Source organism: Apis mellifera, linkage group LG10 (assembly GCF_003254395.2).
Source record: "Apis mellifera strain DH4 linkage group LG10, Amel_HAv3.1, whole genome shotgun sequence".
NCBI lineage: Eukaryota > Metazoa > Arthropoda > Insecta > Hymenoptera > Apidae > Apis > Apis mellifera.
The window spans coordinates 2,481,673-2,503,281 of record NC_037647.1 but is presented as its reverse complement, the minus strand read 5'-3'; the positions used below and the strand labels follow the sequence as shown (position 1 = coordinate 2,503,281).

General features: G+C 36.8%; 1 protein-coding gene and 1 long non-coding RNA gene across 6 annotated transcripts in view; both read right to left on the bottom strand.

The window, feature by feature from the left end:
* Positions 1-949: 949 nt before the first annotated feature.
* On the bottom strand, positions 950-5,520 carry LOC100576301. Its single transcript, XR_003305540.1, has 3 exons — positions 5,057-5,520; positions 1,114-1,229; positions 950-1,022 (listed from the first exon to the last, which is right to left on the bottom strand). It is a non-coding gene; the product is annotated as an uncharacterized LOC100576301 (long non-coding RNA).
* Positions 5,521-8,275: 2,755 nt separating this feature from the next.
* The window catches only part of LOC100576247 (frizzled 2), a 122,783-nt gene continuing 109,449 nt past the window's right edge, over positions 8,276-21,609 (bottom strand). For all 5 annotated transcript variants that reach the window (XM_006559228.2, XM_006559230.3, XM_006559227.3 and 2 more), the window contains one exon: positions 8,276-14,051. In XM_006559228.2, the coding sequence (XP_006559291.1) occupies positions 11,761-14,001 (2,241 nt within the window). In that variant the 5' untranslated portion in view covers positions 14,002-14,051 and the 3' untranslated portion in view covers positions 8,276-11,760. The remainder of the gene's footprint in view (positions 14,052-21,609) is intronic.

Below are 21,609 nucleotides of genomic sequence, written 5' to 3'. Positions count from 1 at the left end.
GAAAAGAAATTAGGGAAATATCTTTAGAGTATTTGATTCTAGAGTCCCAAAAAAACGTGACTGGAATTGTAATCAAATTTGGAATTTTTATGCGAGATCAAAGTGTTATAAAATTAAGGGTTTGAATTTTGAAGATGTCCTTCGAAATTATCCTATTAAAATCGAAAATCATTAATCAGAATATAATGTTATATATGCAACAACCAATACAAACTGATTAAACTTGAGAAAAATAGGACGAACTGGAACGTATGCAGCGTTGTGAAGAATAAAAATATCTGGAAAAAAAAATGAGAATCAAGTGTGTAATATAAATTAATTAAACGACTATCGATCCTATCAAAATATTTAAAATTAAATAGTTCCATCCAGTTGAATTTTTACAATCACTTGTTCATTCCTTTATCATAATGCACTTCATCACGGTGCTCTCAAAAACAAGATAGAGATGTGAAAGGCAGCAACTCCAAGTCCGATTAAACGTTATCGCGAGGCTCATTATATTTGCGCGTGTAGGCAATTTATGCGTATGAACGTAACCACACGATCATCCCTTATCGCGGTGTCAAGGGTCGTCCCAACGTTGGGATCGTCTCTCACATTCATTTCAGGGGAGATTAATCGTTACCGTGACGATAATCTATCGTTGTATAAATTACCAGCTCGCTTTATTAAGATACGAGGCTGTAAATTGAATTTTCTTTTCATCAAGGTCCATATACGCGCGCCACTCATGTCCATAAATGTGAAGAAAATTCGTTTAATCGAGCATTATCACCTATATGAAATTTTATAATAAAAACTTTAATATCTAAATATATTGATATCATTCTCGTTTATTTTTTAAATTGAAAATTTATAAGTAATTATCAAAATAATTAAGAGAAGAAATAAAAGATAATTAATCGTGCAATTGTATATTACCTTTTTTAAATTATATCTATATTAAATGATATCCAATTTGTTAAATTGAAAACGATTCTAACGAAATTCACTCACATATTTCCTAATTTAGTTTGAAGCTGAAATTCAGAATAAGATAATAATAAGTTTGGATAAAAATTAAACAAATTTTTAATAATATAAAATCGAATAATTATAACTAATAACTACCAAACGTTGAAACTTCCTTAGAATTTCTATATAATAAAAATTCTCTGATATCTTGAAACTGTAGTTATTTATCCTAAAATTTTGATAAACTAATATAAGATAACCAAAAAAGGAATCTGGAATAAAAAAACAGAACAATTAAGATTTCCTATAATTCAACATTAATAATTAAGATATAATACTAAACTAAAAAATAAATCTACTTTTCCAATAACAAACTAATATAAAATAACCAAAAAAGGAATTTGGAATAAGAAAATAGAACAATTAAGATTTCCTATAATTCAACATTAATAATTAAAATATAAGAATAAACTAAAAAATAAATCTACTTTTCTAATAACAAACTAATATAACTAATATAACTAAGATAACCAAAAAAAGGAATTTGGAATAAGAAAACAGAACAATTAAGATTTCCTATAATTCAATGTTAATAATTAAAATATAAGAATAAACTGAAAAAATCTACTTTTCTAATAACAAACTAAAAATCTACTTTTCCAATAACAAACTAATATAACTAATAAAACTAAGATAACCAAAAAAAGGAATTTGGAATAAGAAAACAGAACAATTAAGATTTCCTATAATTCAATGTTAATAATTAAAATATAAGAATAAACTAAAAAATAAAACTACTTTTCCAATAACAAACTAATATAACTAATAAAACTAAGATAATCAAAAAAAGGAATTTGGAATAAGAAAACAGAACAATTAAGATTTTCTATAATTCAATTTTAATAATTAAAATATAAGAATAAACTAAAAAATAAATCTATTTTTCCAATAACAAACTAATAAAAGATAACCAAAAAAGGAATTTGGAATAAGAAAACAGAACAATTAAGATTTCCTATAATTCAACGTTAACTATTTTTCTAATAATAAACTAATGTAACTAATAAAATTAAGATAACCAAAAAGAGGAATTTGGAATAAGAAAACAAAACAATTAAGATTTCCTATAATTCAATGTTAACAATTAAGATATAAGGATAAACTAAAAAATAAATCTACTTTCCTAATAACAAACTAATATAACTAATAAAACTAAGATAATAAAAAAAAGGAATTTCGAATAAGAAAACAGAACAATTAAGATTTCCTATAATTCAATGTTAATAATTAAGATATAAAAATAATTTAAAAAATAAATCTACTTTTCCAATAATAAACTAATATAACTAATAAAACTAAGATAACCAAAAAAAGGAATTTGAAATAAGAAAACAGAACAATTAAGATTTTCTATAATTCAATGTTAATAATTAAAATATAAGAATAAACTAAAAAAATCTACTTTTCTAATAACAAACTAATATAACTAATAAAACTAAGATAATCAAGAAAATGAATTTGGAATAAGAAAACAGAACAATTAAGATTTCCTATAATTCAATGTTAATAATTAAAATATAAGAATAAATTAAAAAATAAATCTACTTTTCCAATAATAAATTAATATAACTAATAAAACTAAGATAAAAAGATAAAACCCAAAAAAAGGAATTTGGAATAAGAAAACAGAACAATTAAGATTTTCTATAATTCAATGTTAATAATTAAAATATAAGAATAAACTAAAAAAATCTACTTTTCTAATAACAAACTAATATAACTAATAAAACTAAGATAATCAAAAAAAGGAATTTGGAATAAGAAAACAGAACAATTAAGATTTCCTATAATTCAACGTTAACAATTAAGATATAAGAATAAACTAAAAAATAAATCTATTTTTTTAATAATAAACTAATGTAACTAATAAAATTAAGATAACGAAAAGGAGGAATTTGGAATAAGAAAACAAAACAATTAAGATTTCCTATAATTCAATATTAATAATTAAGATATAACAATAAACTAAAAAATAAATCTATTTTTTTAATAATAAACTAATGTAACTAATAAAATTAAGATAATCAAAAAGAGGAATTTGGAATAAGAAAACAGAACAATTAAGATTTCCTATAATTCAATATTAATAATTAAAATATAAGAATAAGGTAAAAAATAAATCTATTTTTCTAATAATAAACTAATATAATTAATAAAATTAAGATAACCAAAAAAAGGAATTTGGAATAAGAAAATAGAACAATTAAGATTTCCTATAATTCAATATTAATAATTAAAATATAAGAATAAGGTAAAAAATAAATCTATTTTTCTAATAATAAACTAATATAATTAATAAAACTAAGATAATAAAAAAAAGGAATTTGGAATAAGAAAACAGAACAATTAAGATTTCCTATAATTCAACGTTACAATTAAGATATAAGGATAAACTAAAAACTAAATCTATTTTTCTAATAATAAACTAATATAACTAATAAAATTAAGATAATAAAAAAAAGGAATTTCGAATAAGAAAACAGAACAATTAAGATTTCCTATAATTCAATATTAATAATTAAGATATAAAAATAATTTAAAAAATAAATCTACTTTTTCAATAAACTAATATAATTAATAAAACTAAGATAACCAAAAAAAGGAATTTGAAATAAGAAAACAGAACAATTAAGATTTTCTATAATTCAATGTTAATAATTAAAATATAAGAATAAACTAAAAAAATCTACTTTTCTAATAACAAACTAATATAACTAATAAAACTAAGATAATCAAAAAAAGGAATTTGGAATAAGAAAACAGAACAATTAAGATTTCCTATAATTCAACGTTAACAATTAAGATATAAGAATAAACTAAAAAATAAATCTATTTTTTTAATAATAAACTAATGTAACTAATAAAATTAAGATAACGAAAAGGAGGAATTTGGAATAAGAAAACAAAACAATTAAGATTTCCTATAATTCAATATTAATAATTAAAATATAAGAATAAGGTAAAAAATAAATCTATTTTTCTAATAATAAACTAATATAATTAATAAAATTAAGATAACCAAAAAAAGGAATTTGGAATAAGAAAATAGAACAATTAAGATTTCCTATAATTCAATGTTAATAATTAAGATATAAGAATAAACTAAAAAATAAATCTACTTTTCTAATAATAAACTAATATAACTAATATAATTAATAATAATAAAACTAAGATAACCAAAAAAAGGAATTTGGAATAAGAAATCAGAACAATTAAGATTTCCTATAATTCAACGTTAACAATTAAGATATAAGGATAAACTAAAAACTAAATCTATTTTTCTAATAATAAACTAATATAACTAAAAAATTAAGATAACCAAAAAGAGGAATTTGGAATAAGAAAACAGAACAATTAAGATTTCCTATAATTCAATATTAATAATTAAAATATAAGAATAAGCTAAAAAATAAATCTACTTTTCCAATAACAAACTAATGTAACTAATAAAACTAAGATAATTAAGAAAATGAATTTGGAATAAGAAAACAGAACAATTAAGATTTCCTATAATTCAACGTTAATAATTAAGATATAAGAATAAACTAAAAAATAAATCTACTTTTCCAATAACAAACTAATATAACTAATAAAACTAAGATAATCAAAAAAAGGAATTTAGTATAAGAAAACCGGACAATTAAGATTTCTTATAATTCAACGTTAATAATTAAGATATAAGAATAAACTAAAAAATCTACTTTTCCAATAACAAATATAATAAGGTAACCAAAAAAAGGAATTTGGAATAAGAAGACAGAACAATTAAGATTTCCTATAATTCAATGTTAATAATTAAAATATAAGAATAAACTAAAAAATCTACTTTTCCAATAACAAACTAATATAACTAATAAAACTAAGATAACCAAAAAAAGGAATTTGGAATAAGAAAACAGAACAATTAAAATTTCCTATAATTCAACGTTAATAATTAAGATACAAGAATAAACTAAAAAATAAATCTACTTTTCCAATAACGATAATTGATAACTAAATTTAGAACGCAGTTGAGGAAAAATAGGAAATGCGTGCATACCTCGATACAATCTAATGTTAGACAGGACGGAAGGGATTGGAAGAATATTCAAGGTTTTTTCTACGCCGTATGGAAAATGTTCGCTCTCGACAAACAGCGAGGGTGTCGTCGGATACCATTTCTGCCCCCGTAAATTAGTTTTCTTAAGCGTAATTAATCGCCACCGATCACTGAGACGAGCGTTAGTGAACTGATCGGTTCGACCTTTCGGCAAATCTGCTCGTAAATCGTCCTCGTTCCTCGTCGCTCTAGTAAATAATGGAGTACGAGCGTCTATTTTCGTAAATTCGACGATGTGTCGAATGTGTTGACATTCATAGAACAATATATCACTCGTTTGTTTCCTCCGTATGTAAACAATTACGACTTTACACGTGTGTGACTACGTGAAAACTTTAAACTTTAAATATTATAGACGACAAATATTATAATATTTTTAATTATCAATCCCTCGTTCAATTTTTTAACCTGAAAAAATAAATTATCTTATTATTTAAACAATCAATTTATGTATGGATTTTCTACTTGTATATGTTAAACTTCTACGTTTAAATTACACTATTTTTATATTTATACATACATATATATATATGTATAAATATTTAAAAAAATTGATCAATCTTTCATTTCACGATTAATTCTGATGATTTAGTTTAATTTAATAAAAACTAAAATCGAACAAAACTAAAGTTACAAATTACAAAGAAATGGATGGACTAATTTCTGCAATTAGTAAGCAGAATTTTGTTAAAACAAAATCCTTCATGATCTACACATTCGTTTATCCTAATTTCGCGTCAAAATCCTGATTGAGAAATGAATCAGAACAGTTACAAGATACAAACAGATCCTTAATTAATCACTATTATTCCAACATTCCAGCCAAGTGACCAATCCACCCTCAACGCCGCGCATAAATTCTAAACCAAGGCCATCAACGGCCAACAAACAGCTTAACCAAATTACCCTCTCATCTGCAACTGTACGCGACAAACGCGCCCTAATTAGGCAAAGGATGGCGACACGGTGAACGTTCGGACGACACGCGAATCACCGACAAGATGGCTCGGTCGCGCGACAATTCTCTCGCCGTGGAAGGCACATCGCAATTAAGGAAATCAACGCAACGGCATGGCCACTTAACGAGTGAATGACTAACGGAGATCCGTATCTTTGAAATGCACCGAGGGCGGTAAATGTCCGGCTTGTTAATACGGTTTGTTTATGACGGCGATACTACTGTTGCACCGTTGGCCAATAAATTCGACGGCTAAGGGTGTGTTTGTCCCCGGTGCAGAGTGACGTTGGCAATGACTCACGGGGAGCGAGGGTGGGTTTACTTAGGTTCCGAGTTAAACGACGATTTTCACCGTGCCGATTCGTAATGTCGTCGTGTAAATAGCCACTCTTGGAGACGACCCGTCTGCGTTTACTTTCATTTCCAGCAGCCCGACCGGGAATTGGGGGTGTTATAAACAATCTATAGACCGGCGTCTATACTTATCTCGACGAAATATAACGATATACAAAGTAACATCGATTTATCGCTTACGTAGCAAGTGGTTTGAACGCTTGATAAACTGGATTTTAATTTTTTTTATAAATATATTCCGAAAAAAGGGGTGGTGTCTTTAAACAAATTCAAATCTGAACGATACGAATCTGTTTGTGAATGAAATGAAGAAATTACAAGAAATAAAATCATATATTGATCGAATGGATTAGAAATTTTAATTTATTAGAAATTCTTTATATATTTTAATAATTATCTATTATATGATTTAACTATACATTTCTCTTGTCAAAGGATATTATTTTTCTTTTTGATATCTTTAAAAATATTATGCATATATATATATTACATATATTTTCACTGTATTGTGAATCAAATTCTTAAACGACGTTTTGAAATGAATTTTGCATTGAATTCAATCTAGATTTATAAGTACATATTGAACTTGATCCCATTATTTATCTCGAGAAATGTCTTTATTCTCTGCTATGTTCCAGAAAGGGATATACAGACATGTGAACCACTTGCTACGTGATATTGAATATGGACTTGTTTTATTGGATTGATGGCAAAAAAAGGTCTAAGAGAGGAACTTCTTCAGACAGAAGATTTATGTCTATGTCTGACGTACTCTAATTGAATGATACGATGAAAAGTCGATAGTGCAGCTTATACCGTTTGCCACTTTTTGCTAGAGTGGAATAGAGAATGGATCTCTGTAATGTTTTTTTGAATGATAAGCAAGTATGATTTTTTAAAATAGATTCGATAAAGATACTTTATTATTATTTCAAAAAGAATTAAAGAGATTTTAAGATCTTATTTTTAAGATTATTTTAATTAATTTATTGATACCATGTAACACTTATACTTGTGTTGAATAAATTGGGTTTGAAATTATAAAACTACAAACTACTACTAGATATTTTACTTTAAATATTAAAAAAAAACTATGAAATGGAATAATTGATTATATAAAAATTCAGTTATTAAAAGTAAATGAAAAATTCAAACGCAATTTAAATAAATATTAATATATATACATGTTATAAAGGTAAACATGTACAACTATCATTTGAATTTGAATTCTTTCTATGGCATCATCCTCTGGTCGGGTATACTTTGTTTCACTGTCAGACTGAAGAATGTAGCCACTTGTTCAGATCTCTTAAACAGGAGGGGCCTTTTTTGTTTTATACACTGAAGTGCACGTCTCCGGAACCCCTGTTTATATTCAACCATGATTTAAAGGACGAAATATTTACTCAACAAGATTTTTACGTCAAATAATTATGACTCAAGTATCCTTCCAATTGAAACATAAATATCTTCTAAGATTTTAAAATTTAAAAAAAAAACAAAAAAAAAAGGAGAATCTATTTTAAATTGATACTTGAAAGAAATGATAGAATTATTTTTGATGCCTATCTATTGTAAAAACATTCAATTCTATGTTGTTTTTCTAATGATTACCTGCAATGTATTTATTTTTCATTAATTTCACTAAATAATATAAATTCTGCTAAATATGTCAATTAATTTATTATTATTAACTTACCTTCTTTCATACATTGTAAATTGAATTTACAATTTGAATTTATGTAAAAAAAATTACTAAAAGATTAAATATTAAAGAGAAGAATCAAGAACAATTGAGAGGATTGAGGAAACAATTTGAGGTTACCCAAGCAATGAACGCAAGGAACTTAAATAATAATAAAGTATATTAAAAATCGTATACAATTTTGATTTCAATATATGCATATGTATAACGATATGATCATCGGTCGTCGGTTAATTACTATGGCAACATAAAAAACTTGTACAAAAATGGCGGTCGAACGTAGAATCGAATCAAACAAGAGAATTCATATATTTTCGACAAAAAAGAATATAAAAGCTGAGCGAGGAAAACGTACAAAAGAAAAATAGAGGGAGATACGACTATTTCGAAATTCCAAATATAATCTTTTCCTTGCTATAAAAATTTGAAGAAGAATAAAAAAAAAAGATAAAAGAATCATACCTCGTGAACCAATTTGATGGATGAAATTCCGGAACACACTCGTTACACACAGTATTTTCCATTTTATTGACAATCATCGTGACAAAAAGTGGCTTACAAATACTCGTTATAAACTCCTTTCTCTCGTTTTTCTAACGTCGCGTTCGTTCTTTTCGTCGCATCAATCGTTCTGCCATTGCGATAGCAGCGCACTCTTTCACTTTTTCTTTCCCCTCTGTCTCGTTCTCCCGCCTTTTTTCCTCTCTTCCCACTACTACCATCACAACAATCTCATTTCATCCCATTCCATCGCATTATTCTTTCTCACTCTTTCCAACGTCACTGATCGTTCACGAACGCGACATTGTCCGTTTTCGCTCGTAACAGCTTGGCGTGATATGTGACACTAAAGGTTCTTTACTCTCACTACTTTACAACATTACACGTGTACGTTTTCGTTTGGCAGGGGTAACCCGTTCGGATTGCGATACGGATTGTGATTTTATTATTATTATTATTTTTTTTTTTTTTTAAGTTGCTTGAGGCAGTTATCGTTTTTCAGTCCTTTTGTTTCTTTCCGTTCCTTTTCATTTCTTATACACATATCTTTCTTGTTTTTTTTCCGCGTGCACTCACGTTCCCACCTGCACCACTCACGAGACATCTCGCGGGTCGATCGCAAAATTCCAACAACTGTTAAAAAAGGCAAGCATCGAAGTGGAAATAGAAAAAGTACATAACCGAGATGTTTCACTCTTGCTAGTGTTGAAAGAATTCTTCATCTCACACAGTCACACTTTTGAAATGTCCCGTGAAAAGGAACAGAATAGAAATGAAACACGAGATGCGGTCTCGGGAATTGTATTTCTCTTTCTAGTCCTCCCCTTTTTCCTCCAACGATTAGAAAAATTGTGAAATATCGATGATATCGCATCGCAGAAGCACGCACGTCTTCGTAATGAAATCTCGTATATGCTTCCACGATCGTATATGTATATGTATATATACATATATATATTTATGTACTTAACGATTTATTTATTTATTCGATTTCGCATTCTGTCAACAGCTACTTGTCTATTGCGCGGATATAAAAAAACACTTGAGGTGTGTATGTCTTAATTTGTCTTAATTTTTTCCCTCGTTTTACCTATAATTTAATCTCGGAATATATAGAACTTTTTCACGTTCTTTTCTCTACGACGATGTGCGAGCATGTATGACAGTGTATTTGCGTGTATCGATAGTATATGTGAATCTGTATGTAGGTCTGTATATGTCTCTGTGCGTATATGCATGATTCAAGTCTCGATTAAAGACAGAAAACCATGCGAAATATAAAACAAATCTTATTCGGAATCTCTGTGTTTTTTTTTTGTCAGCTACGTTCAGGACGCGTGTACATATATATATATACATATATTATATACATATATATGATATATGTATATATATATAACGGATAAAGGTTAAGGGGGGGCTTTCGTTCGGCGGTAAAAAAGACATGTTCGGCATCCGAAATCATGTTTTAACGTATGTATACATACCGTAAGCACACGTTTTTATTTTCTCTCTTCTCGACGCATTCACGATTGACGCGTTCCTTCGCCCGCGGCAAGACTAGCGGCTCCTTCGAAGCTTTTTTTTACGGTATTGTTATTTGATACGCATTACTCATTGCACCAAGTTTTCGACACGATTTCTTCACATTTTTACATCGTGTCTTTCATCGACGAAAGATTTTCTTCGAAAGATACTAAACGAATATCAAAGCTCCACGGACTACGAATTACAATATATGCGTAAAAAGGAACGCGCCATTACCGCGACTGCGCAATGCTCGCGTCTGTACACTCGTGTCGACCGATAAATCGTTTTTTGATGATCGTTTCTGTTCCACTTCTCTTTTATATTTACAGCATTTTTATCTAAAATCTAAGAATAATATTTACAGTTACCTTCATTCTCCACATTTTTCTTCTTTCCCTTATACGTCTGCGCTATACACTTGCTCGTCGCACTTCATACGATCGACGGCGGTGAGCCTGTATTCATGGTTACGAGTACTTTCATCGCTCGAGATGATCAGTCGATCCTTCCTTCTCTTACAAACCGACATTTGCTCGCTCTGACTAAAAAAATTTGTATGAAATTACAAAAAAACACGCACTTTGGAATGCCGGACCACCGCCGTAACCTTTAAGTAACGACATCTATAGAAAGTCCGTGTTTTACACCTATACTTCTGTTATGGCTAGGTTAGATAAATAGACGAGACGATACACGTTAGACGGACATGCGGACTTTACGAGTTCCGCTACGGTATATAAGTAAGAAAGATTACAGATAGATACGAATAAGAGAGAATTTTCTTGCACACTGTTCCATTTGCGCGATTCACTCACTCATTACACTATACATTCAATCCACGCACTTACATCACAATCTCACTACACCAGCCGGTCTCGAGCGCCATTTTCCGAATCGTAGCCCTCTAGTGTCGACGCTTTGAACTTTGATACGTTGATATTTTCGCGCTTCAATTCGAATCACGTTCCAATTATATATATATATATAGAAAAATTTCCTTCGAATCGGTACAAGATTATATATCCCCCGTTAATCTACAAATAAACACAGGTTAGAAAATGATGTAAAAACTACAAAAGAGACGATTCGAGACCCACGGAAAAGACACGTACGGGCTAATACGTATATTGGGTAATCGAGAAGCACCGTCGCGAGTCGACGAGGTTGTTCGACACGCGTCGTAAAAACAGCCACACCGCGGAGGTACCGAGAAACGCACGAATCCCTTTTTACCCGATCCCTTTCCTCCCTACCTTTGTTTCAACGTCGTAACAACGATGAATAAACTCGTTATCAGAGATCGATTCATACTTCGGTCGCCTGGGTGTACGAAGGCGCGAGTCCGTGCGCTGGCGTGAGGGGGCCCGTGGTCGATGCCAACGACCTCCTCGAGTATATCGTGGCCGCCGAGTGTGGCGTGTGTGGCGCCGTATGGGGCGCTGTGTGCGGCGTGTGCCTGCGCGAGGCCGAGGCGAAGGGCTAAATGGGCCCGTAGTTACTAAGGGCGGAAGGCCTCTCTTGTTGCACCGATTGCTGTTGCTGCTGCTGCTGGTCGCAGCCCGCGGTGTTCATGTCGCCTCCCGCCGACTGGTGACGTCATACGTGCGACAGGGGGGGTTGTTTGAGGACGTGATGATGGAGGTGATGTTGGGACGCGCTGGCCACGCTGCCCGGGGGGAGTAGAGCGCTTCCAGGCCCCGGGGCCGGTGGATACGGCACTCCTACACGCCCTACTACGCCCTTGATGCTGGTGCTGCCGATACCTCCGCTGACGCCTGTCACGCCTGCCACCATACCTGCCCCACCGCCTCCGTGACCGCCTCCGCCGCCTCCGCCGCTGAACAAGCGCCTCCACAGACGTTTCCACGAGTCGACGGTCTTGCCGCTCCATATCCACACGCCTGACGTGATACCCACCGCGAGCGCCATAAAGTACTTGAGCATCAGGACGGAGTAGAGGGGTCTTGCCCTTGGCCGACAGGGGCACGCCAGCGAGTCGAGCCACTCGTTTCTTAACGACGTCTCGTACATGTGGCAGGCCAACACCACCCCGGCTGGTAGGGTGTACAGAACGCTGAACACGCCAATTCTTATCATCAGTTTCTCCAATTTGTCCGCCTTCGCCCCCGGTTGACGTTTTATCACCGAACGAATTCTGAACAGGCTCACGAAACCCGCCAGAAGGAAGCTCGTTCCCAACAGCAGGTACACGAACAACGGAACCAGAATGAACGATCGCACCCCGTCCGGGGCCACCGTGCAGACCCCTGCCACCGGATCCCCCGCTACCCCCCCGGCCAGGTACGCCGAGAACGTTTGGACCGCCGGCGCTAGCCACGCCGCCAGATGGAAGTATTGCGAGTACGAGGCGATCGCCTCGTTCCCCCACTTCAGACCCGCCGCCAGGAACCACGTGAACGCCAGGATCACCCACCACACCGAGGACGCCATTCCGAAGAAATAGATCATGAGGAAGACGGCCACGCAAGCTTCCGGTCCCTGGGCCCTCGACTTGAGCGCCGATCCGTCGCAGGCGATCTCCTCGTGGCCGAACACGCTCCTCGACAGGTAGCCGATCGAGACGGCGAAGTAGCAGGCCGACAGGAACACTATCGGTCTCTCAGGATACTTGAAGCGCTGGGTGTCGATCAGAAACGTGGTGACGGTCACGAGGGTGCTTGCGGCGCACAGGCCGCTCCACAGAGCCAGCCACACGGCCGCGAACCCTCGTTCTTCGGAGGTGAGGAACGCCCCGTGGCACGGGAGCGCGCAATTCGGTACTCCTGCAATGTCCTGAATGATGTTCCTGGCGATGCTTATCGGGGGCGCCGGTATGACCCCACTTACGGCCATGCCTGCCAGCCCAGCCCCGCTGCCTATGCTTCCGGTGCTGCTGCCGCTTATCGGTCCCGGAATGACCGTGCCCCCCGCCCCCAGGGGTACGAGGGGTGGCCTGCACCGGCACACGCAATCCCTCGCCCGTTCCCCCGGGGGATGCTGGCAGTTTTTTTGATTTTTCCCTGGCCTGCACCGCGGCGGTTGGGTCGTCTTGGACGGCCTGGTCGGGCGCGGTTGTGCCGCGGGCAAAGGCGCGCTGCTCGCCGCTCCTCCGTTCCCGGATCCTCCGTGCCCGGTGCTGCTCGTATGATTGTCCTGCTCCATGCACAAATTCTCCGGGTCACCGTGGGCCGGCAATCTCTCGCACGCCATCCTCTCCGGCCACGAGAAACCGTACTGCTGCATCAACGGCGCGCAACCGGCCCTCGCCCTCTCGCACACGCTTCTGCAAGCCGGCAGCGGTTTCGTGTATTCCGGCAGGCATATCGGCGTGTACATGGAGCACAGGAAGAACTTGAGGTCGGGGGAACATTTGATCTCGACCAGCGGCCAGAATTGGTGCACCTCGAGCCCGGCTTCTTCCTGATTGTCGTGATTCAATTCGTTGGGCATCGCCGTCAGGTTGTACCCGATCCCGCGACACATCGGGATCGTGATCTCCTCGCAACGCCCGTTCCCATTCACTCCCGCCCCGCCGCCGCCAAGGGACGAGTGTCCAACGCCGCTGCTCCCACCGCCCCCGACCACGCTGTTGCCGGACCCTGCCATGCTGCCGGAAGACGAGCCACTGCCAGGTACGCCGCCCACCATCGACGACGACGAGGAGGAGGAGGAGGAGGAGGAGGACGACGAGGAACCGCTCGATACCGAGCCCACGTTGCTCACCGGATTGATCGCCGATTCTAATCGCGCATTTGGCAATACTGCGAGCACCAGCAGTGATAACAGGGGAGCCATCGTTCGGCTGGGAAGCAGCTTCGTCCGTCGAACGAGTCCCATTTTCCTTGATTGCTTGCCCCTTACTTCTCTGTGCCTCGCATTACTCCGGCCTGCAACGAAAAATTGTTATCTCTCGTTAGTTGGAAATGAAAGACGTTTCTTTCGACTTTTTAACAATCCCCTTTTGGATTCCTTTGTATTTCTCGTATTTAAAAAAAGCAACACGGTTTAAATAAGAAGCATAAATGATTCTCGTTGGGTCAACGTACGGAATAATGTGAAATGTTTCAAACGCAGGTAATTCTCTATGTTATCTCCAAGTTTGTCGCTAATATATGTGTCACGGATATCTGGTCAAACGTGAAATGGTGTACGATACAATGTATGCGTATCAATTAGAATAATGGATGAACGTTAATGTTATCTTTCAATTTTCTTGCAATCGTGTTTCTTCGAATGCTATTATTATTACCCAATTCATAACTGGAGCGTACTGATAAAAGTTCCAGTTATGCTTTAAAAAAGAAGAGCTTGTGACGTCCGTTCGATTCTTCGAATGGATTCACGAAGAAAGATTTAAAAACTTATTCGACAACAGCGATCTTTTTGATTTAGAAATTCATATGCATGTACAGATTATTTTTAAAACAAATCCTTTTCCCCGTATCATCTATCTCGCCCCATAATCAGCCATCACTTCTCCAATAAAATCCTTTCCCAGCTCGAACAGGATGCAACAACAAAAACGTGTTCAATCCCTTTACGGTGGTCCTAATTAAACTCGAGAACGAAGTGGTTCTTCTCGCCGTTCCTTCTTTTTTTTAAAGAAGAAGAAAAAAAGCATCGAACTAGCATAACATTATATAACGCGAATCTAGAGACGATCAGCCGTCCTTCGTATTTGCATAACCACTCGCCGAATCTCGATTCGTTAAGAGGCCGCCGAAAGACGCGGGGCTGTCTGCGACCCTAACGAACACGAAGGGCGCGGGGTTCAGGTGGCTGCCGCATAAATCAACGTCCAAAGAGGCTAGAGATCCTTCGCTCGAGGATCCCAAACCGAGAGATACGCACACTCGTGCAGAATAGGGAGGAACTCGTCTCGATTGGTACGCCGTGCATGTCTTTCGCGAGGAAAAGAAACGAAAAGAAGAGAGATGGAAAATTGAAGGAAACGAAGAGGGGAGCGAATATACGACGATAGTACGTAGTAAGAAAGGTTAACGCGCAACGAAAAGTCACGGAGGGAGTGTGCTGCTGCAGTAGCAGCAGGCAGCAGCCACGACAGTCGGTGGATCTTATAATAGTCGGAGCCGCGGAAAACACGTGACCGGAGCGAAATGTTATTGTAGGAGGCGGTGTTAGTTTTACCGTTTGTTAACTGCTAGCACCCCAAAGCACGCGCCGCTATTTATAAGACCTAAAACCCGCCACTGTTGCATCTTCTTGCGAGGAACGATTCTCCTTCTCCTCCTTCTTCTTCTCGCTCTCATCTCGGCTACGTGTGTGGCTCGTGGCCGGGATGTGGATTGACACGCGCGAGGAAAGGATCGAGAAGAGAACGAACGCGGTCCTGAACCGACGTGGAAAAGACCTGTCTCCTGAATGGAAAGGATTGAGAAAGAACAGAAGGATCGAAAAGGAGGGAGGAGAGAAAGGGCTGTCTAGCCGGGACGGGATATGTGTTCTTTTCTCTCCCGCTTTCGACTTCCGGTTCGACGTTTTAAAGGCTGGTTTATACGCCGACTGATTGCCTGTGAATAATCGTCGTGCATTGCTTATGGAACCGAGCGGTGAATGAATGGCCTGGAACACTTTATTAGTCGCTATTTTAACTTTTGCAACAGATAATAGAAGACAAAAATACTCCTCGAGCAATTATTTGGCTTTACTCACTTTACGAGTATATTTGAAGAGAAGATTTATAAGCTATATATCGGGAGGATATATAGTTTTATTTTATGCGTTGAATTTTATACTTTTATACGTAACGCGATTCGTAAAATTTATATTGGCTATCAAAGATTAAAAGTGGGGCATTGAGACGATTGCGTAAATGTTGTACAAATGCTCGCTCTTAAGAATAAATTTAAATATTCAAAGTGTGTAGATTCTTAAGGAGTTTATAAAGTAAAAATTATGTATTAAGGATTAAAAATTTTATAATCCATATGCACACGATTCTGCAATATCGCTAAACTGTTAACGACGTAAATATTATTCTTGGGCAACATCTTCCGTCGATAGATAAATTTCAAACGAAAGGAGGAAAGATTATAGTTGGCGGTTTTTAAAACCATTCTTTCGTCATGAACAATGGTATTCAAACGAAAGGACGAGAGACTGGAGGGAGAAGACCTCGAGAATCGAGGATCCTTAAAAGCTCTAGTTTTTTTTAAATGTTGCAATCCGCAAGTGGCTAGTCGATCGTCGTCGTCTCGAAACGAATGCGCGGCACTCACCCAATGCCGCTTTTAATGAACAAGAAACGTATAAAGAGCGCGTCTCCACCCCTTTCATGGCAGCATTCTCAACGGAGAAAAGATCAACCGAGTGGAATGAGAATTCGATATTCATAACCGTCGACTCGCAACGTCTCAATGGTCGAATTTAATCGGTATTTTCGCGATATAATCACCTTGTATCGATCAACATAATCGTCGCATTTTTAACTTTAGCCACCACACAACACACGTAAAATATCCTTTGTTTTATTGCACGAATCTAAAAAAGATTTATCAACACGTGATAGTTAATTTTAAACGATCAACTCATGATTTTAATACTTTAATATTCTCAAATGAATCAAGAATCCATTTCCAAGCAACTACAAGCGACTCAATTAAACGTGGCCATCTTCTGTACCAATCTTAACTATCACTCATACACAAATAAATAATACAATGCATCGTTCGCAGACGGAAGATAAAAGACGGACACCTTTTCGATTATTAATCGCCACGTGGCCGAAGCATCGTAATTCATCCGGGCAAACGGATACCACACTCGGCTCTCCTTATACCGGAACACGGTCACGCGCGATTCGATCGATCGATCGTTAATCGTCCAACAACAACGTGCAGAGCTTATTGACGCGTCCAGGCTGGCCCACGACTGGAAATTATCGCGTTTTCGAACGCGATACCCGGCTTGGGAACGAGCTTCGCTTATTATTCCGGCCTCACCTTGCCGCTCCTTCCCTCTACGTGACTTACCACGCGCCACCATTCACCACCACCATCACTTTTTCTCGAGAAATGAAGACGATGCTTTCCTCTCTCTCTTTCTCTCGAGGTTATAATTCCCTATTAAAGAACATTTTCGCGGGAATAACGTTCTCCACCGGAGGAAACGAAGGCCAAGGGGGATGTTTCGTGTAATGAATCAGTTTTAAAGACCTCCCCTCCCTTTTTGCGTTTGGCGGCGGCGTTGTTTGCCTTATGATTTATTTCTCTCGCATGCAAATCCCGCGCCCTGCTTCTTCCTCTCTTCTGGCTTTCTTCTTTCCTGGGATGTGGGCGGGACGAGAATATTTCCGAGGGAATTTTTCTTGGGACGTCTCCTCTGATTGCGAGGGAGGGATTTTTTTCTCTCTTTTTTTTTTTATTTAGAAAGGGTTTCGAGAGATGGTAGCCCTCGTCTGGTCTAATCTTTCTCGAAGAATTGCTTTATCAAGAGGTTGGTTCCTCGTTCTTTTTGATATATATTTGATTGGTTATTGCGTGATGTAACATTTAATCAACTGCAAGGATCTCCAAAACGTGGATTCTGTTGAATATTAATAAAATCGTTAATAATAAGGAAAGTAGGAAGCAAATTTAGGGGATAATATATGTATCGGTTCAATGAATTTCTAGTATAGTATAATTTATAGATTATAAAGTATTATATACTTTCAAAAATGGATTCTCATCGTGTAGAAATTTTTTGAAGAATTCTATACAAAAAAATCTTTGAATATCCTGAATTTTTATTCCTTCCTTTGGGATTATTATTGAAGATATTTCAAAAATTAGTATTTCTTTCTCCTTTTTTTTTCTTTTTATTATTATTACACATTAATATTCATATAGAAGTATAAAAATGTCAAATATACTTGATTCCTATCAGAATTTTTAATGAAAGCGATAAAGTATATCCGAAAGATAAATTAAGAATACAAAAGTGATAAAAAGGCTCGTATAAATTTTTTTTCCCCAGTCACGACCAATTTTTTTAAGCGGTTGATAGGTCACGTACGAAAACAAACGTCGAAAGAATGTTAGGTATAAAAAGAAGAAAAAGAAGAAGAAGAGAAGGCCTTCTCCGACCAATTGGATTTCCGAGCAGGGATTCGAACTCGAATTTTTCTTTCACCCGTGCCTGACTGCTTTAACCAATTAAGCTGTCCAGCCTGTCAACAGATCCTTTCTCCACTGAGTCACACGCTCATAACGGCGCTGATAAATGCGGGCGTCCTTGGTCACGTATGAAATTAAGATTTAAAAAAAAAAAAAAGAAAGAAAAAAAAACCAATAAACGCGAGATATTAAATTAGAAAAGACAAATTTTCCATTAGGGATATATAAATAATTCTTTCCACGCTGGAAAATTTTCTTCCTTCCCCCCTCCCAATGAATATTCCAAACGTTAATTCTCGTTAATCGAGTACTCCACCATTATTCCCAACGAAACAATGGGAGCCATACCAATAATTCTGTATGGAAATCGTGGTAAATGTTCGGATACCAGCTATTATTGCAATAATAACGAGTTGATTGATAGTTTCACAGTTTCTATCACATATATTCCCGTGGGATAATTAGCATTATAATTAGCACATTAAATCATAGCCCAATTCAATTTATATCGAAACGACTTGCAGCGGAATCTTGATATCATTAAACATTAACGATTTGAATTTGCCATAAATTATCTTTCCAATTATTTTTTCTTTCCAATACACGTGGGATTATATTATATTCATTATTAGCCATAAACTTTCCAGAAACTGTAATTTTTATCCCAACAAAAAAAGAAACGAATGAATTAAACTGAATTAAAAAATAACGAACAAAATATAGATTAAAAAAGACTATCTTCAAAGACTCCTATAAATAATTATAAAATCAAGAATTATAATTCGAATTTATGCAGCGTGACGCGGCGAAAGGGTTGCTTCCCTCCCATATCTTGTCAAAATACAATGTCACTCGAGGTAACAAACCGTAATTGAAACTAAATTCCATTCCTCGCGACGATGAGCCATCGACGAGCCATCAGGGGAGGGATAATACTTGGCTCGAGAGAATCAAAGGTACGTTCTCTAAAAGCTAAATGAGAAATCATTCCAGGACACGAGAGCCCTCCTCCTCCTCCTCCTCTTGATTCGTCTCAGCAACGCGTTCTCTCTCTCTCTCTCTCTCTCTCTCTCTCTCTCTCTCTCTCTCGTGCAAGGATTTCTATATATTCTCTGATCGGCGCGCGGGGCCAATTTGTCGACGCCAGGTGATCATAACTCATGGTGAACGAGGCACGGTGCTCTCAAAGAGAGGATGCGTCAGGAAATCGCGTGAAAAGGCTCGAGGGCTCGCGCTTTGCCTCGTCTTCTTAGGCTGCAAAGGCCATCTGTAGCAGCAAGCTGTTTCATAGATGAAGCTCCGCCATTCCTGTGCTGCTTCAGAGGAAAATGTATTGGTAAGTACTCTGAAGAAGAGTCGAAGGGGAAAGGGTATGAATCCGATTGGACGAGCTGGATGGATTTATGGAAATAGATGTACGCGTATCGGTTGGGAATATCAATCAAGATTTTGCCTCGTTATTCCAACTTGGTTGATTAGATTAATTAAAGATCCCTGTTATTGTCATATTATTGGATAGTTATGAAGTTTTAGTAATTACAGTTCCAAGCTGATATCCGAGGAAATTATATAACGATGGTATTCGCGATGCCTCGTCCGTTTATTTGCAGAGGAAAAGGCTATTTATAGCTTTGGATTCTTTTTTTTATACTTTCGCAGATCCGTATTAACGAGAACGGACGTTTCATTCGAAATCGATGAAGATTAGGATTATCTATTTCATTATAGTATCCGTTCGAAATAATTATTTATCGCGAATCTTTTTCCACGACTTTAATGGCCGGCGGATACATCCGAGAAATCTTTAGTTACACGATGATTGATAGGTAATAAACATTCGGCGTATTCCTGGTACATACACGAGCCATATATACGAGAGCCTTTCCTTAATTGCAATTCCTTATAGCTGCTGCAGCCAACTCGCTCCCTCTGTGCCTATCATGCATTAAATAAAGTTTATTTTTTCTATTAAAAAATACTTGCTCCGTAAAAAAGCGAATTCCAAGAATTAACAAATTAATTTCTAACAAAATAAATAAATGTAGAATGAAAATCCAGCTACTATTAAAGAATATCTTAAAAGGGATTCTCCTTGAAACGTGTCTCCCTTAATTCTCACTTAAACAAACTTTTAATTTCTCGACCAGTTTCACAACGATAATGTACATCCTTCAAACCTCTCTCTCTCTCTCCATACCACGAAGGCAAATCGAGAAGAAAGACTTGGCACAATTCGAAAGAAGAAATCTTAGAGGCCCAGAGAGAGAGAAAAGGAGAGATAGAAAGAGATGCATAAATCAAACCGATCGTGGAGATTTATGGCGAGGTATGGATAAGGTGGTTGGTGTGCTCGCGACGCGCTCGTTAGTTGGCAAAACTGACGGCGCACGGTGTCAGGTTTTATATCAAATCGCGCGTCACAGGCATTAATCACGAATTCAAGCGGAGAACAGGCTCGCTAAAGGGGGGTTGGGGGGGCGTATAACACGAACAACGAAATCGCTCGCCAGGTTTCGCGAGGCTGTCTCGTTCCCGCGTTCCTAGCTCTCTCCGTTCGTTTATCTCATTGTGCTCTCTAGGTAGACGCGCGCGAGTCGAGTCGCGCCGCGGGACAGGCTGAATACGAGCGGGTTCGACGCGGAATGTTAATAATTGAAGCGCTCGTGCAAGGGAGGAGGAGGTCGGATGCTGCGGGAAACAGAGAGAGAGAGAGAGTGCGTATATCGGCTCGCTGAATGTCTGCGCGCTGAAACAAACTTGTTAATCCTTTCGCGCGCACCGCTGTCTGCCTCGAGCCCCCTTTGAAATCGTAATGGAGTTTCGACGCGTTATTATTCCGCCTGCTGTATTTAGCGGGACGAGGAAACCTCTATCGCCGTGGTTAAGTAGGGAATCGAGGAAATTGAAAATCGCTTCCTCCCTATGCAATTTACTTGTATCTCGATGACGCGGTGGATCAGGTGTACGTGCATCGCGTTTCGAGATATGCTCTTGGAGATAAGGTTGGAAAGGAGGATGTTTCAATCTTTATCCGTGCAAGAGATTATTCCGTGGTTTTCTTGGTGCAGAATATATGAAATATCGAATCGATCAAGATCACTTAACTAATATATTGTACGAGTTAATCTATGATTTAATTTTAAGGAATTTTCAATGTGCGAATAATCTTTGATAAATTTCGTCAAAGGAAAGTAAAGGAACGATGTAAAAAATTATCGTCAAATTCGCGTTTCGTAAAAGTATATATAATTTTAAGGAGATAAGGTTGGAACGAGGATGTTTCAATCTTTATCCGTGCAAGAGATTATTCCGTGCTTTTTTGGTGCAG